This window comes from Dipodomys ordii, unplaced genomic scaffold (genome assembly GCF_000151885.1).
Source record: "Dipodomys ordii isolate 6190 unplaced genomic scaffold, Dord_2.0 Scaffold67, whole genome shotgun sequence".
Taxonomy (NCBI): Eukaryota; Metazoa; Chordata; class Mammalia; order Rodentia; family Heteromyidae; genus Dipodomys; species Dipodomys ordii.
In genome coordinates, this window is record NW_012267283.1 from 491,344 (window position 1) to 509,564 (window position 18,221).

Below are 18,221 nucleotides of genomic sequence, written 5' to 3' on the forward strand. Positions count from 1 at the left end.
AAGAGCTGAGGGACAACGCCCAGGCCCAGAGTTCAAGCCCCACGACCGACAAAAAAAAAAAAAAAAAGATAATCACAAGCCTAGCACTGGTGGCACCTGCAATCCTAGCTACTCAGGAGGCTGAGATCTGAGGATCATTGTTCAAAGCCAGCTAGGGCAGGAAAGCCTATGAGGTGCTTATCTCCAATTAACCACCAGAAAATCAGAAGTGGTGCTGTGGCTCAAGTAGTAAAATGCTAGCCTTGAGAAAAAAAGCTGAGGGACAGCACCCAGACCCCAAGTTCAAAGATAACCACTATTTCTTTAAACATTTTTCCCATCAAGAGGAGGAGCATATTTTCTTTTCCTCTGGAGTCTGGGTTAGCCTTATGGCTTTTGTTGACTAAAACAATGGGATGGAAGTGACATGCTTGGATTTCCCAGTCATTATGATAGCTGGCAGCTTTTACCATTTGGAGGTAGTTTGTAATACAAAAGACAAACATATGTTAGAAATTCAACCAAAAAACACAATCTTGGTCTTTTGTCTGGAATAATGATTTCCACAAATAAGGACAATACTGTTGATTTTATTCTAACCCATATACTTTTCTTTTCTTGCTTATGTGTACTTCAGTCAGAAGAAAAGTGTTTCCATTCTGGGCACCAATGGGTTATATCTGTAATCCTATCTTCCTACTCAGGTAGCTGAGATCTGAAAGACCGAGGTTTTAAACCAGCCTAGGCAAAAAAGTCTAAGAGATTCTATCGCTAATTAAGCACCAAAATGAAGGTGCGAATGTGTGGTTCCAGTGGTAGAACACCAGCAGAGCAAACAACCAAGCAACCTCAGAACTGGAAGAAAGAAGGGGGGGAGGTAAGGGAGGGGGGAAGAAGGGAAAGTGAGGGAGGAAAGGAGAGGAAAACAAAAATGAAAAAGAAAAGAGTGTTTCCAGATGGAAGATCTGAAATTCAAGATCAGAAAACCAAAGATTAGAAAACCAAAGATAAGGTAAGTAAGTATAGAGACCAAAAAAAAAAAAAATAAGGAGTGTGATCATAATAAAATAATGCTTGTGGGGCTTTTTATTTTATTTTATCTTATTTTTTTTGGTCGGTCGTGGGGCTTGAACTCTGGGCCTGGGCGCTGTCCCTGCACTCTTCAGCGCAAGGCAAGCACTCTACCCCTTGAGCCACAGCGCCACTTCTGGTTTTCTAGCAATTTATTGGAGATAAGAGTCACGAACTTTCCTGCTACAACTGGCTTTGAACCATGATCCTCAGATCTCAGCCTCCTGAGTAGCTAGGATTACAGGCATGAGCCACCAGTGCCCGGCTTGTGGGGCTTTTTAAAAATAAAATATAGGCTGGGAAGGTGGCTCAGTGGTAGAGCGCTTGCCTTGCATGCATGAGGCCCTGGGTTCGATTCCTTAGCACCACATAAGCAAAAAGAAAAAAGCCAGAAGTGGCACTGTGGCTCAAGTGGTAGAGTGCTAGCCTTGAGCTGAAGAGCTGAGGGACAGCGCCCAGGCCCAGAGTTCAGGCCCCACGACCAGACCCCAAAAAATAAATAAATAAAATAAAATATATTGCTACAAGTAGCCTACATTAAAATGGAGTAACTAGAATGTAACTTTTGTAGGGCCTTGAATTGTTTGGAACAATAGTAAAATTTTACCTTAGTCACTGGCAAATTAGATACATATGCTAGATGAAGGGGTTGGAGATATAGTAGTAGGATATATCTTTAGTATGCATGAGGCCCTGGGATTGAGCCCTAGCACTACCCAAACACACACACACACACACACACACACACACACACACACACACACACACACAAAATCTAGTTTAAACATCCTTTTTTCTATTCTTTCTCTCCCCCCCCCTGCCCTGCCCCGCCTCTTTGATACTGGAATTTCTGAACTCAGAGCCTCAAGTTTATTAGACATCAGCTCTACCATTTTGCTTTAGTCATTTTTCAGATTATGTCTCACACTGTTGTCTAGAGCTGGCCTCAAACTCCAATCTTCCAACCTACCTATGCCTCCAGCATAGCTAAGATTACAGGCATATACCACTAGGCCAATCTTACTGATTGAGATGGAATTTCGTTAATCTTTTGCCTGACAAGTCTCTAGATCAGCTACCAAGTAAGTGGGATTATGGTATACACTCTCATACCAGGCCATTAAACACATTTATAAGACAAATAGCAAATTTTGATAGTTTTGGTAACAAAGATTCGATATAAAGTAAGGCAAAAGACAAAGGCCCTAAGGGCCAGCTTAAGGAATATTAAAAGATATTCCAGAATCTTGCATACATGTCTAAAGAAACAGTAAAGTCTTATCTGTTCTGTTAAACTGTCAGAGCAACACAAGATAGATATGTAATATAAGACACACTAATCTTTTAATTGCCACATTAATACCACTACTAATAATAAACCTACAGTATAGAATTCAAATGCCACTACCAGAAATGCATCTACTACACAGAATTCAAGATTTCTTTGCCTTTCTTTATGCCTTTAGGTTGAATCCCTCTGAAGGCATACAGATGATATGTTAAAAATTACAAGTGATAAGTTTAATATATAGTTAAGTTTATGTTTTACGTTGGCATTCTATTTTACTTTTCTGTTTCATCTTTGGTAAGGCAAGTTGTAAAAATAAGTTTGATAGGCAAAACTTTCTAATAATATATGCTCAAAGAAGTGTAGTGTCTTTGTGTAGGTAACCAGCTTCATTAATTTCCCGTCTATTCTTTTTCTGTATTTTTAATATACAAACATTATATAAAATGTATGTATATGTTACATGTTGTATGTTGTATGATGTGTACAACTTTCCCTTTTCTATATATAAGACAGCATATATCAAATGTTAAAGTGATTTGTGTGTGTGTGTGTATGTGTGTGCCAGTGCTGGGGCTTGAACTAAGGGCCTGGACACTGTCCCTGAGCTTTTTTGCTAAAAGGTAGTACTCTACCACTTACACTGTCCCTGAGCTTTTTTGCTCAAAGGTAGTACTCTACCACTTGAGCCACAGCTGGCTTTTTGTTGGTTACAACTGGATATAAGAAGTTCATGGACTGCTGCCTGGGCTGGCTTTGAACTGTGATCCTCAAATCTGAGCCTCCTGATTAGTTAAGATTGGCCTACTGATATTTTAAATAGAAGTATTCAGCTAAAGATGTCCCAATTATTGTTGCTAAAGCCTCCCTCCTTTCCCTGTGAACCTCTTGCCTACTGGGACAGAATCCCAGTAGGACAAAGGGCATTCCCTCTCAGCCAGTCTGGGGCCTTGGCAGCAAGGACAAAGGAAACCCAGGTGGATCTGTACTGTCAAGTCCTCTAGATCAAAGTGTTAGGATCACAATGTCAATGGAAAGGGCACTCAGAGAAAGAGTCCAAATTTCTCAATGCCACTAGTAGATAGCTAACATTTGAAAATGTAAACTCACTGTAAATTCAAACTTCAGCTTACTAAAATTTTCTTGCACCTCAAAATCAGAGTAAATGGGATAAAATCTGTAACCATGTTTTGAAAGAATAACTTGAGGGCTGGGAATGTGGCTTAGTGGTAGAGTGCTAGCCTTGAGTAAAAGAAGTTCAGGGAAGTGGCGCTGTAGCTCAAGTGGTAGAGCACTCGCCTTGAGTTGAAGAGCTAAGGGACAACGCCCAGGCCCAGAGTTCAAGCCCCACGACCGAGAAAAAAAAAAAGAAGTTCAGGGACAGTATCCATCCAGGCCTTAAGATCAAGCCCCAGGACTGGCAAAAAGTTTTAAAAAGGAGAGAGAGGATAACTTGACAAAATAACCTATATAACCTATCTAAAGTTCACTTGAAAAAATAAATACCAATTAGGTGTCAGTGGCTCATGCCTGCAATCCTAGTTACTCTGGAGGCTGAAATCTGAGGATTACGGAATCAAAGCCAGCCCAGCCAGACAAATCCATCAGATTTTTTTTTTTTTTTGTCCTCAGTCGGGAGTTGAACTCTGGGCCTGGATGGTTTCCCTCAGCTCTTCAGCTCAAGGCGAGTGCTCTACCACTTGAGCCACAGCGCCACTTCCAGCCTTTTCTGTTTATGTGGTGCTGAGGAATTGAACCCAGGGCCTCAAGCATGCGAGGCAAGCACTCTACTACTGAGCCACCTTCCCAGCCCTCCATGAGACTCTTATTTTCAATTAACCAGCAGAAAAGCTGGAAATGGTGGCGTGGCTAAAGTAGTTGAGCATCAGTCCTGTTCTGGCACATTTAAGAAATTTTACAGCTGGAGGTATGGCTCAAGTGGTAGAGTGTCAGCCAAATAAGAAAGCCAACCCAGCAAGAGGCCCTGTACTCAAACTCTAGTACTAGCAATAAATACCATACTCACTAGATACTCAAGAATAAATACCATACTCACTAGATACTCAAGAATAAATACCATACTCACTAGATACTATGTTGAAAATGAACTGCTATACAACTTATGGGTGGTGACAAGAGAGAATAACTGGCAGACAGCAAGGGAAGGGGTGACACTGTCAAAAAGAAATGTACTCATTACCTGACTTATATAACTAACCCCTCTGTACATCACCTCCATAATAACAATAAAAATTAAAAAAGAATAACCAGAAAGAATTTGAAAAATAATTTAAATGTGGTGGGATCTAACTTTGCCAGATATTCAAATATTTTATAAACCAAGAGTAAGCCTAGGATGATGGTATATGCCTATAAGAGACCTTAGCTATGCAGAAGCTCGTGGTTCAAAGCCAGCCTGAGCAGAAAAGTCAGTGAGATTCATTCATAACTAGTAAAAAGCCAGAAGTGGAGCTATGGCTCAAGTGGTAGAGCACCAGCCTTGAGTGAAAAAGCTATGGGACAGCACCCAGGCCCCTGAGTTCAGGCCCCAGTACACACACACACACACACACACACACACACACACACACACAAATAAAATAAAAAATTAAAGGCTGGGAATATAACTCAATGTTGAAGTGTTCATCTTGAATGAACAGATCCTGGGGCCCATCTCTAGCTCCCTGTACATATATGAATTTAACATATAACAGTGATAACTGCAATTTCTAGCAGCAAGGAAAGAATAACACTAGGTCATTGTGGCTGAAATAAACAACTGGACCGAAATGAAGCAGGCTTCCTAAGTGGGTGAGAAAAACCTTAATTCAGCATGTGTACTTATAGTTTCCAAAATACAAAATATTAAAAAGCATAAAAGCAAGGACCAAAGTATAGTTCCATTGTAAGAACTCTTGCCTAGCTGTATGAAGGAAGCCCTGGGTTCTGTCTCTAGTATCACAAAATAAATAGTGCAATACCATAAAAATACATGTCTTCATTTATTTAAACATATACGTGCATTTATCATGGCTTTATAGGCTTTTCATCAAAATACAGATTTAAAAGAACAGACTGATAATTCTGACTTCATAAACACACATTTCTTACTGTTAAATAAATAGTAGAATCAAAGTCAAGACGCAATTTTAAAAACTCCATCCTACTATTCATCATCCTACTGCCAAGCGATCGGGGTAAGTAAAAACCCAAAGGGTCACCAGCGGCCCCAGTGACCTTTCACCTAGAACTTGCAAGCCCCTTAGTTGTCACGCAGCTCCTGCTGAACCCAAGATGGGGCCACCGCCGAGGGCAGGGAGAAATTCACAGTCGACGCTCCACGGGTGGAAGAGGGTCTCACTCTGCCGCTCCCTTCGCGGCCCCCTCCCCCCGGGTGTACTACACACAACTTCGGATGGTTTTCCAAGCTCGAGCGCAGACCCTGGGTGCGCCGCGCCGTGCGCGCGCCGGGGTGTCAGGGCGCCGGGCGGCAACTTCACTAAGCCTCCCTCTGCAGAGCCCGGCCGCCGGGCGACCCGCTGCGGCGCCCCTGAGCCCCGCACGCGCCTCAGCCCAGCCTCGCTCGCAGCGCCCCCATCCTCTTACCCGGTGTTGGGTAACATGGCTCCTGCAGACCCCGCACTGGACTTGGACGCGGCAGTGAACAGTCTAAAAGCAGACCACCCCGCCGCATTTAGCCCCGCCCCAGGCCCCGCCCCGAGGCCCCGCCCCGAGGTCCGCCTTGGGGGACGGGGGAGGGGGGGATGGGGGCTCGAAAAAGCCTGGTTTGCTGAGTGCGCCTGCGCACGCAGACCGCTCCGGGCGCTGGGCGTGACACTCTACCCTCCCAACCGACGTCCAGGAAACTGGCTCTCTGGCGCACGCGCTTTAGGAGAGCCCTCGCCCCGCCCCGGCGGGCGGGGGGTGGGGGGAGGAGGGGTCCTACGGTGACAATCGGTCTCCCCCAGGGGTGTGGTGTATTGCGGGCGTCAGTCCCTACGTGCGCCTTTTCCCCTGGCGCCGGAGGTTCGGAGCAGCGCCTGCTCTGGGCCTGAAGGGTGGCCCTGAGTAGGGCGCAGGGAGCTCGCAGCACTGAGGACGGATCTGGGGGTGCACGCCCGAGCGTGTGCTCCTGACCAGCCGCGGGCCTCCGGAGCCTCCCTGACACGGGCCTGAACAGCACTTTTTGCCGCCTGACCCCGCCCGTCCGTGCAGCGAGGCCTGCCTCTGGAACAGAGATATATCTCTCTCTCTGTGAAAGTCGTGCCCAAGAATTCATAGTAAATCCTGGTAACAAAAGTCAAATTTGGAAAAGGGAAAAAATTCGATTTTGCTCTTGGGCGTGTACCCTGAACAAAACTGAACTAAAGAATTGCGGCAGGTTTGAAATGAAATGGTTTTGTGTTGTAGGGCTGAAACAGGATGCCAAGGAAGTTGCTATCCAAAGCTTAGGGAAGGAAATTAGCCTGACCATGGGTATGTATTGTCTCATTGTCTCTCTGGCTCTATTTTCTCCTATGTCACCTGTCCATCTATGTCATTTGAATTTATGAGGTCCTTAGACGCTCCAGAGGAACTTACTCAACACATATTAGCACTTACTATGCACCTGTCATTTGATAACAATAGGAGACAAAGACACGATCTCTGTCTATATGCGATGTGTGATGAGTAGCCAGTGTCTTTTAGATTTATGAAAAACCAAGTCTTGTAGGAAAAGTGTTGATGGAGACTGTTGATAAAAATCTCACTCTCCACTCACTCTTGGGAGCTTTTGCTGAGGGTTGTATATATTGGTTAGATACAGTGAACTGGTAAGGGGAAACTAACACCTCTATAGTGTCTAAAATATTCCCTCCTTTCTGAGAGCTCTTATATCCTTGATCTGTTAGATTCCCCTTTCTTGATTGATTGCTTCTACATCCGTTTGTTACAGAAAAAGCAATCTCTGAAGACAGGCACCGGTGGCTCACACCTATAATCCTAGCTACTCAGGAGGCTGAGATCTGAGGATCTCCGTTCAAAGCCAGCTGTAGCAGGAAAGTCCGTGAGACTCATTCATCTCCAATAAACCACTAGAAAACTGGAAGTGGTGCTGTGGCTCGAGTGGTAAGCGCTCTCCTTGAGCTGAAGAGCTGAGGGACAGCGCCCAGAGTTCAAGTCCCACAACCGAGAAAAAGAAAGAAGGAAGGAAGGAAAGAAAGAAAGAAAGAGAAATCTCTGGAAGGGTAGGAAAACCTTAGCCAAGTTGACAGTGACTCCCAACACCTCTACTTAGACTGTTTTTATAATTTTGGGTGGCTTTTGTAGAAGGCAGATTTATTCCTAGGTTGTTAGAGGTAGTTTTGCTAAGTGAATCTAGATTAAACCTATGATATTCAATATTTTTACTAATGTTAAAAGTGATTTGCAGTTGACCATGACCTTTGTGTTACACTTTACCTTGGATAAGCTAGCCTTAATACTGTAAGTGACAGGAGGTGATAATGGGAAGACTTATGAACATAACTAGATCTGTTTTAAGAACACTCAAGAAGGGCTGGGAAGGTAGCTCAGTGGTAGAGCGCTTGCCTTGCATGCATGAGGCCCTGGGTTCAATTCCTCAGCACCACATAAGCAAAAAGAAAAATGCCAGAAGTGGTGCTGTGGCTCAAGCAGTACAGCGCTAACCTTGAGCTAAGAGCTAAGGGACAGAGCCCAGGCCCAGAGTTCAGGCCCCACGACTGGTCCAAAAAAAAAAAAAAAAACACTCAAGAAGAAAACTTTGGTTGCTGTGTAAAAAAATAGAGTGGAAAGCCAGGCACCGGTGGGTCATGCCTGTAATCCTAGCTACTCAGAAGGCTGAGATCTGAAAATCACCTTTCAAAGCCAACCCTCAGCAGTAAAGCCTATGGGTGTGTGAGTGTGTGTGTGTGTGTGTGATGGAGCTTAAAGGGGTCTTTCTTACCTGGGGTGGCTTCAAACTGGGATCCTCAGAACCCAGCTTCCTAAGTAGCTAGGATTACAGGCATAAGCCACGAGCACTGGGCTCCATGAGACTCTTAAATTAGCTACATAGAAAAAAAAAAGCCAAAAGTGGCTCGAATGGTAGAGTGCTAGCCTTGAGCAAAAAGCTGAGGGACAGCACCCAGACCCAGAGTTCAAGTCCCAGGACAGGCACCAAAAATAAATTAATAAATAATAAATAATAATAGCTTGGGAGTAGATAGAAGCACCAAAGCTCATAATAATATGAAAGAAAAGCAGAAGTTACCTGCCCTAAATCAGTAACGATGAAAATGGGAAGAGATATTTAGGAGATTAAACCTAGTAGATTTGACAAATGACTAGATATGAAGGAAAAAAGAGAAGATGTTATATATTTGTTGCAAATCCCTGGGATACTGGTGGTGCCACAAACATGATGGAGGACATAGGAACAAGAATCCTATGTGTGACATGATTGCCCCCAATATGCCTTCAGCCACCATAATACATCTTTTGCATACAAATGTAGTCATGAGATTAAGTTCCTGTAGATGCAATGTCAGCAGAGTTCTACATTACTTGGAAGAGCATTGCTTATTTCCATTTCCTTTCCTTTTTATCTCCTGTAGGCTGGGCCATGTATATACACCTCATTCCATCTTCATGCAAATGAAGACCAAAACAAACAAAATCTCAGGACAGTAGAGCTCAAATTTATCACTCATCAGAATTACCGAGAGGGCTTGGCAAATATATTTTACACAATATGGTAGTTCCCTAAAAATTTTTAAATAGAATCAAATAACCATATGATCCAGCAAATCTACTTGTTGGGCATCTATCCCAAAGAATCAAAGATTGAGTAGTTAGTGTTGGCTCCGTAGCAGTGTAGCATCCATCCAAGATGGCAGAGGTGGAAGAGACATTGAAGCGACTTCAGAGCCGGAAGGGAGTGCAGGGCATCATCGTGGTGAATACAGAAGGCATTCCTATCAAAGGCACCATGGACAATCCCACCACTACACAGTAGGCCAGCCTCATGCATAACTTCATCTTGAAGGCTCCGAGCACTGTGCGTGAAATTGATCCCCAAAATGACCTGACCTTCCTTCGAATTCGTTCCAAGAAAAATGAAATTATGGTTGCACCAGATAAGGACTATTTCCTGATTGTGATTCAGAATCCAACAGAATAGCCACTCTTGGCTCCCCATGCCATTTCTTAATTTAGTGCCCTCCAAGAATGATAATGTCAATCATGTCATCTGACCAGCCCATAAAGATGACCATAGATCCCTCGTGAAACAATAGAGATCACTGTAGATTCCTCATAAGCCAATTCAATGACCAAGTGTGGGCTGGCAGCTCCCCTCTACCTTCACCAGATGGAGGAATTCTCCCCTTCCATGTTCCAGTGACCCCAGAGTTCTCAAGAGGGCTCCTCCTTCCCTTCCTTGCTTTGGAGCCACGGCTTAGGAAAAGCCCACACCCAGCTTCCTTCTGACCTTCAGTTCACTGTTGCTCTTGGAAAAGGTGGTTTTTCTTTAACTAAAAATAACCAAGCCACTTTAAAAAAAATCAAAAATTGAGATTTTTGAATACTCATTCATAACATCATTATTTGCAATTGTCACAAGGTTATTAATGTCCCTTGAATGAATGGGGGAACTAAATGTGATATGTATATACAATGAAATATTGTTTATCCTTAAACAGGAAGGAAATTCTGGTACATGCTACCAGATTGATGAATCTTGGAACACATTATATTAACTTAAAAAGCCAAACACAAGCCGGGCGCCGGTGGCTCACGCCTGTAATCCTAGCTACTGAGGAGGCTGAGATCTGTGAATCTCGGTTCAAAGCCAGCCCGGGCAGGAAAGACCGTGAGACTCCTATCTCCAATAAACCACTAGAAAACCGGAAGTGGCGCTGTAGCTTAAGTGGTAGAGTGCTCACCTTGAGCTGAAGAGCTGAGGGACAGCGCCCAAGCCCAGAGTTCAAGCCCCATGACCAACAAAAAAAAAAGCCAAACACAAAGTAATGTATAATGTTAGTTATATGTGTCACAGAAAATAGTTAAATTCAAAGAGAAAGTAGAAAGTTAATGGTTGCCTAGGGTTAGAAGTGTTACCTATAAATTCAAGTGAGATAAAGGTACACTTAGTTCCTACATTCCCCGCCAACTTAACAAACGTGTTAACCAAAAATTTAAGGTAGCAAACTTGCCTTTGGTTCTTGCATCTGGCAAGAGAAGACTCATTTCCTCAGTCATTTCCCTTACTTCCTCATTCTTTTGTAGCTCAGCCTCCATTTGATAGTCTGGTAGGTTTCGGTTTATCAGCTTGTCCTGCCACCTGCAAGTTATATAGGCTGTTATCTCCTGCTGCCTTCTTTTTGCATTAGTGGGAACCGAAATGAAGATTTATTGTCTAATGGGTACAAAGTTTCAGTTTTGAAGGTGAAAAAGTTCTAAAGATGAGTGGGGCCCAATAGTTGTATAACAGCATTAATGTACTTAACTACTGAACTGTAGACATAAAAATGGTCAAGAGTAGGACTGCCAGCTTTGCTCAAATAGAAACCTACCTAGCAGTGCACAGCCTGAGTTCAAACTCCCTAATGACAAAAAAACAAAAAAAAAAGATGGGAGTAGTCATGTTGTACATTAACTTCAGTGTTAAGAGTACTATGTATCAGGCCCAGCTTCAATCTTCAGCACCAGAAAAACCAAACAACAACTAAAATAAAAGTTAGGATCACAAATTTTATATGTATTTTTCCACCATTAGAAATATTAGGGCTGGGGGCATAACTCAGTTGGTAGATCACCTGCCTAGCAAACATGAGGCTGAGTTCAAATCCTAGTACTGCCAAAAAAAAAAAAAGTATTATGTAGCACTGTGTGTCTTTAATTTGTAACAAAGTCCTAACAGACAGGTGCAAATAGTAAATCCTCTTTTGAACCTAGAACTCATAGATGAGTATGAGGTTTTGATACATGTAAGAAGGCATATGATTCCTACAATGGTGATGATGAAGACTTGTTAACTCATACAAGTTGGCTGCCAGAATAAAGTTGATGTAAAACCTAAGTAAAATTAAAGATAATAACTTTTTAATCCAACCAAGCATGGTAATACACGTTGTAATTGTAGCTACTCAGGGAGATGAGGAGCAGGACTGCAAGTTTTGAGGCCTATCTAGGCTGTAAATATTGACTTCAAGGTCAGCCTGGAAAATTTACCAAAACTTTGTTCAAAATTACATTTATTCTGTGTGTGTGTGTGTGTGTGTGTGTGTGTGTGTGTGAGAGAGAGAGAGAGAGAGAGAGAGAGATGGAGCTGGGGCTTGAACTCAGACCTGGGTGCTATCCCTTAGCTTTTTCCTTCAAGGATAGTGCTATACCACATGAGGCATAGCTCTACTTCTGGCCTTCTGCTGGTTAACTGGAGATGATATTCTCATGGACTTTCCTGCTGCTCAGATTGGCTTCAAACTGTGACCCTTAGATGGTCAGCCTCCTGAATAACTAGGATTAAGGGGGTCAGCCACTGGTGTCTAACCCAAAAAATTTTTAAAGGCTGGGAGTTCTGTTTAGTACTTGGCCAGCATTCATAGCCATGAATTCAATCCCCTTTAGATCTCACAGGATGGAGACAGAGACAGACAGAGACACAGAGAGAGAGAATACACAAGCTTGTTGTAGCAAGTCATCTTGCTACACATTCTCCCATATCAATTTCCCTCCCTTAAATTATAGTTCTATAGTGTAACATAATCTAGCTAATTTACAACAAACTAGAAGTGGTTTGGAAGGGAACTTATCAAAAGAATTCTGTGATAGCGTATATAACTTAAGAGATGAGTGAGAACTAGGGACGTTTCAAGAACCTCCTTCTAGAGTGCTATCATAGGGACTTTACTTCTCTGTGTATGTGTTCAAGTTTCAAATACTAAGAGAAACATTCCAGTTTTTCAGCCATGGAAAGGGATAAAAGTGGCCATGCACAATGCTGGGAAGTAATGAAACACTTGCTGCCTGCCTACCACAGATTATCTAGGCTACACAAATATACAACAAATAAACTAGCATTCATGGTTCAGCCAAGAAAAAGGTGATAATATTGTTATTTAATTACATTTCACCAAGGCTTCTCCCCTTGACATTTAGTATTCTAAGTAGGTTGAACACCTAGTTCCAGAAGGAACCTAGAAACATGGAGAAAAGAGGATCAATTTCAAACTCATTCTTCTTGAAATTGGAGGTTTGATATTTTGGACAGGTCTGATATGTGATTAAGAGAAGAAAGAATAATAAGCCTCTGAAAAAAAATCAAGCTTATTCCCTAGATTATTTCCCTAGAGATGTCTAGGCTTATTCCATTTATCCACGAAGGCCTACCAATCTGAGGAGATAAACATGTTTATGGTAGCATTATTCATAATAGCCAAAAGGTGGAAGCAACCCCAATGTCCGTCATCTCATGAATGAATAATGTGGTATGTGCATTCAGTGGAATATTATTTAACTGTAAGAATGATTGTTGATAAACCTCAGAAACACTGTGCTCAGTGGAAGGGCAGAAGCAAAAGGTCAAAAGTATGTGATTCCACTGAAATGAAAATGTCCACAGTGGTCAAGTCAAGGGAGAAAATGCAGATTGGTAGCTGCCTTTAGCTCTGGGGAGTGGAAATGTGGTATAACTGCTGAAGAATATAGTTCTAGACATCTAATGTACAGAATGATGACTATAATTAATTACATGACATACTTGAAAAAATGCTAAAAGATCAGATATTAAATGTTCAAATCACCAATATGTTAACTAGATTGTTTCAATTATTTCTTATCATATGCATATATCTACATATGTTGTATACTGTACATGTAGAAATAAACTGGTATATCCAAACAATGTAGTATCACTTGGTGATTTAAAAAGTTAAGTGAGCTGAATGCCATGGAAATTATATATGCATATTCTGGCTAGAAAGATGGTTCATCCTTGTAATCCTGATAGTCACAAGGCAGAGATCAAGAGAATTGCAATTTTGAGGCCAGCCAAGACAAAAAGTTAGTAAGACCCCCCCCCCATCTCAATACAAATGGTTCAGTCATCATCTCAAGTACATGGGAGTTATAAGTACCAGGATCATGGTCAAGGCCAGTCTGAACAAAAAGCAAGATACTACCTTAAAAATAAGACTAAAAAGAATTATAGTCATGTCTCAAATAGTAAAGTATCTACCTAGCAAGCATGAGGCCCTGAGTATAAACCTCAGTCCCACCATAAATAAATAAATTGCATATTACTAAGTCAAAGAAGCCAGTCTGAAAAAAGGCACTGTGTGGCTCAGCTTTTTGCCACTATAACAAGTATTTGAACTAACCAATTTATAAAGAAAAAAGGTTTGCCAGGCACTGGTGGTTCACACCTGTAATTGTAGCTACTCAGGAGGCTGAGATCTGAGGATCATGGTTCAAAGCCAGCCTGTGCAGGAGAGTCCATGAGACTCTTATCTCCAATAAACTACTCAGAAAAAGAAGTGGGGCTGTGGCTCAAGTGATAGAGCACTAGTCTTGAACAAAAGAGCTCAGGAACAGCACCCAGGCACTGAATTCAAGCCTCATGACTGAAGAAAGAAAGAAAGAAAGAAAGAAAGAAAGAAAGAAAGAAAGAAAGAAAGAAAGAAAGAAAGAAAGAAAGAAAGAAAGAAAGAAAGAAAGAAAAAGAAAGAAAGAAAGAATAAAGAGAGAAAGAGAGAAAAAGAAAAAGAAAAGAGGGAGGGAGGGAGGGAGAAAAAGAGGAAGGAAGGGAGGGAGAAAACAAAAAGAGGTTTGCTCAAGATTTTAGGTGTTTCAGTTCAAACACAATCATCTGATCTTAAAAAAAGAAAGATATTCTAGATAGACATTTGCCTGTAGATGTACAAGTGATAAACAATCCATGGAAAAATTCTCAACAGCATTAGTTACTAGGGAAATGTAAATAAAAGCCATGAGATATCCACTTTACGCCCACTGGGATGGTTACAAATCAAAAAGATGGAAAAGAACAAGTAATAGCCAAGATGTGAAGAAATTGAACCCTCATACATTGCTGAAGGGAATGCAAAATAGCATTAGAAAGCAGTTTGGCAATATCTCAAATGAAACAGACTTGCTGCCAGTTACTGGACATCTATGTGAAAAAGAGCAACTTCAAATAAAACCATATACTAGAAGTAGACACCAGATGGCACTATTATCCCAAGATTCCATTTTATTTAATTAGTACTGGGGCTTGAATTCAAGACCTCAAGCTTGCTTGACAGGGCTTTACCACTTAAGCCATAACTCCTGCCCCCTCCCCCTTTCTGACGGTACTTGGGGCCTCATAACGGTTAGATCAGCAAGCTACCACTTAAGTCATGCTTCCAGTCTGGCGTTTTGCTGGTTGATTGGACTGTTTCTTGTGTGCCCAGGTTGGCTTCAAACTTCTATCCTCCAGATTTCAACCACCTGAGTAACTAGGATCACAGACATGAGTCATAGGCTCCTGGCTATGTGATATAATAACAACTTTAAATTAAGGCAAAAATAGTGAAAATAAAAATGAAATAAGAAAGTATATACACTTCAAGTTGTTTAAAATATACTTTGGTTAGTCTGGGAAGGTGGCTTAGTGGTAGAGTGCTTGCCTAGCATGCATGTTCAATTCCTCAGTACCACATAAACAGAAAAAGCCAGAAGTGGTACTGTGGCTCAAGTGGTAGAGTGCTAGCCTTCAGCAAAAGAAGCTCAGGGGGCTGGAAAGGTGGCTCCGTGGTAGAGTGCTTGCCTTGTCTGCATGAGGCCCTGGGTTGGATTCCTCAGCACCACAAAAGCAGAAAAAGCCGGAAGTAGCGCTGTGGTAGAGCACTAGCCTTGAGCTGAAAAACTGAGGGGACAGCACTGTGCCCAGGCCTAAAGTTCATTCCCCACAACCGACGGGGAAAAAAACAACGCTTTTTCTGTTTGTTGTGATACTGAGGAATTGAACCAAGGCTTCATGCATCATGCTAGGCAAGCACTCTACCATTAAGCCACATTTCCAGCCCTGAAGTTAATCCTTCCTTCCTTTCTTTTTCTTTCTTGCTGCTTTCTCCTTTCTCCTTCCTTCCTTCCTTCCTTTCTTTCTTGCTCTCTCTCTCTCTCTCTCTCTCGTTTTGGTTTGAGACTGGGACTTGAATTTCTCATGCTTTCACACATTGGTTGATACTCTTCTACCTGAACCATGGCTCCAACCCCAATTTTTTATTTTAAAAAGTAATTTTAACTAATTAAAGTGGCTCATGTCTGTAATCATAGGAGGTGAGATTAGGAGGATCATAGTTTGAAGCCAGCATAGTTAAAAAGTTAATGAGACCTCATCTCAACCAGTAAGAGCCTTGGTGTGGTGTTATTCATCTGTCATCCCAGGTATAAGGATAATTTAAGTAGCAAGAACATGTTCCCAGCTAACTGAGACAAAAAGCGAGACACTATTAAAAACAAAAGTTGGTCAGGTGCCAGTGACTCCTACCTGTAGTACTAGCTACTTAGGAGGTGGAGATCTGATGAATCTCAGTTTGAAATTCCATCTCCAAAATAACCAGCAAAAGCCAGGCTAGTGGCACAATTCAATAGTAGAGTACCAACCAAGCAAGCTTAATATCTGAATCCAAATCCTGGTAATGTCAAATTTTAAAAAATCAAAATAGACAGAGGGTATAGCTTAAATGTAGAATGACAGTCTATCAACTTTGAGACCCTGAGGTTTGTTGTTTTTGTTTTGTTTTTTGTCGGTCATGGGGCTTGAAATCTGGGGTTGGGCACTGTCCCTTAGCTCTTCAGCTCAAGGCAAGCACTCTACCCTTGAGCCACAGTGCCACTTCTGATTTTCTAGTGGTTTATTGGAGATAAGAGTCTCACAGATTTTCCTGCCTGGGTTGGCTTTGAACCATGACCCTCAGATCTCAGCCTCCTGAGTAGCTAGAATTAAAGGCATGAGCCATCAGCACCTGGCCTGAGGCCCTAAGTTTAAATACTGTGCCTTAGTTGTTCAGGCATGTAGACCTAGCTACTGGAAAGGCTGAGATCTAAGAATGGAGGTTTAAAGCCAGCCTGGGCAGACAGATCTTTGAGACTCTTGCCTCCAAATAACCAACAAAAAGACAGAACTGAAGGCTCCAGTGGTAGAGTGCCAATTGGGAATGAAAAGGCTCAAGATTTCGAGGCTCTGAGTTTAAGCTCAAATATCATCTCTCTCTCTCTCTCTCTCTCTCTCTCTCTCACACACACACACACACACACACACACACACATACACACAAACCAACAAACAACAAATAGTACACAATAGGGTTCTATTCCACTGAATCTGAATCTACTATCTTTTTAAGGTGGTTTTTAACCTATGACATAAATTCAATAACTCAGTGATAAATCATAACCTACCATTTGAAAGACCCTGCATTAATGGTGTATTTGATTTGCCACTGCCATATTTCAACTAGCCTTTTAAGATATTTTAGGCTTGCCAGGCACTGGTGGCTCATGACTGTAATCCTAGCTACTCAGGAGGCAGAGATCTGAGGATCATGGTTCAAAGCCAGCCCGGGCAGGAAAGTCAGTGAGATTCATCTGCAATTACACCAGGAAACCGGAAGTGGTGCTGTGACTCAAGTGGTAGAGCACTAATCTTGAGCTGAAGAGCTGAGGGACAGCGCCCAGGCCCCACAACGGGGGAAAAAGAAAAAGAAAAAGAAAGAAAGAAAGAAAGAGAGAGAGAAAGAAAAGAAAGAAACATTTGTTTAAATTTTGATAGCTTTTAAAGAAAATGTAAGATTATATGTATTATATTGTTTTGAAACCTGTTCTTGATTTTTATTTTGAGACAGGATTGTACTATATATCACAGGCTTGTTTGAACTTGAAATCTTCCTGCCTCCAACTGCTGAATATTGAGATTACATCATATGTTACCTTGCCAGTTGTTTGTACTTTATTTAATGTATCATACATACCTTTCCAAGTTTACACCCAAAAGTCTTCCTTAACTTTCTCTTTCTTTTTGCCTTACTGTGGTTTGAACTCAGGGCTTCATACTTTCTAGGCAGGTGCTTTACCACTTGAGCCATTTACAAACTTTGTTTTGGTTACACTATCCTTCTATTTATGCTTTCCATATATATACATATATATATAGCAATATACGTATATGTATGTCTTTAATTTAAAAAGGGGGTTTCAGTTCAATATGTCAGTTTATGAGTACAATGAATTTTTGTGTGTGTGTGCTGGACCTAGGGCTTGAACTCAAGGCCTGGCTGGCTGCTGTCCCTGAGTTGTTATGCCCAAGGCTAGAGCACTCCACCACTTGAGCCACTGCTCCATTTCAGTCTTTTTGATGGTTAATTGGAGGTAAGAGTCTCAAAGACTTTCTTGCCTAGGCTGGTTTTGAATCTTGATCATCAGATTTCAGTATCCTGAGCTAGGATTACAGGCATGAGCCATCTGCACCCTGCTTAAGTACAATGAATCTTGATCAATATCTCCCTTAACTTTTTAAGATGTTACCTAAGTAACTTTAATTTACCATTTTAAGAAAACTAAAAAAGTGGATACTTTTATTTTAAATGCATATACTGCAAAATTAATTTAACCATTTTTATTTGTGATGCAACACAAATTTAAGTATTCAAAACTTTATCTCTAGGAGATTGAGAACTGAGGATCATGGTTCAAAGCCAACCCGGGCAGAAAAGTTCCTGTGAGTCTCTTATCTCCAACTAACCACTCAAAAGCTAGAAGTAGGGGCTGGGAAGGTGGCTCAGTGGTAGAGCGCTTGCCTTGCATGCCTGAGGCCCTGGGTTCAATTCCTCAGCACCACATAAGCAAAAAAAAAAAAGCC

The 18,221-nt window shown here is 41.8% G+C and overlaps 1 protein-coding gene and 1 pseudogene across 1 annotated transcript in view; one reads left to right on the top strand and one right to left on the bottom strand.

Moving 5' to 3' along the window:
• The window catches only part of Hsdl2 (hydroxysteroid dehydrogenase like 2), a 51,467-nt gene extending 45,432 nt beyond the window's left edge, over positions 1-6,035 (bottom strand). Inside the window, exon 1 of the mRNA XM_013023335.1 lies at positions 5,945-6,035. Within this exon, the coding sequence (XP_012878789.1) occupies positions 5,945-5,961 (17 nt within the window). The 5' untranslated portion in view covers positions 5,962-6,035. The remainder of the gene's footprint in view (positions 1-5,944) is intronic.
• Positions 6,036-9,146: 3,111 nt separating this feature from the next.
• LOC105990789 lies at positions 9,147-9,760 on the top strand (annotated as a pseudogene).
• The last annotated feature ends 8,461 nt before the right edge of the window (positions 9,761-18,221 follow it).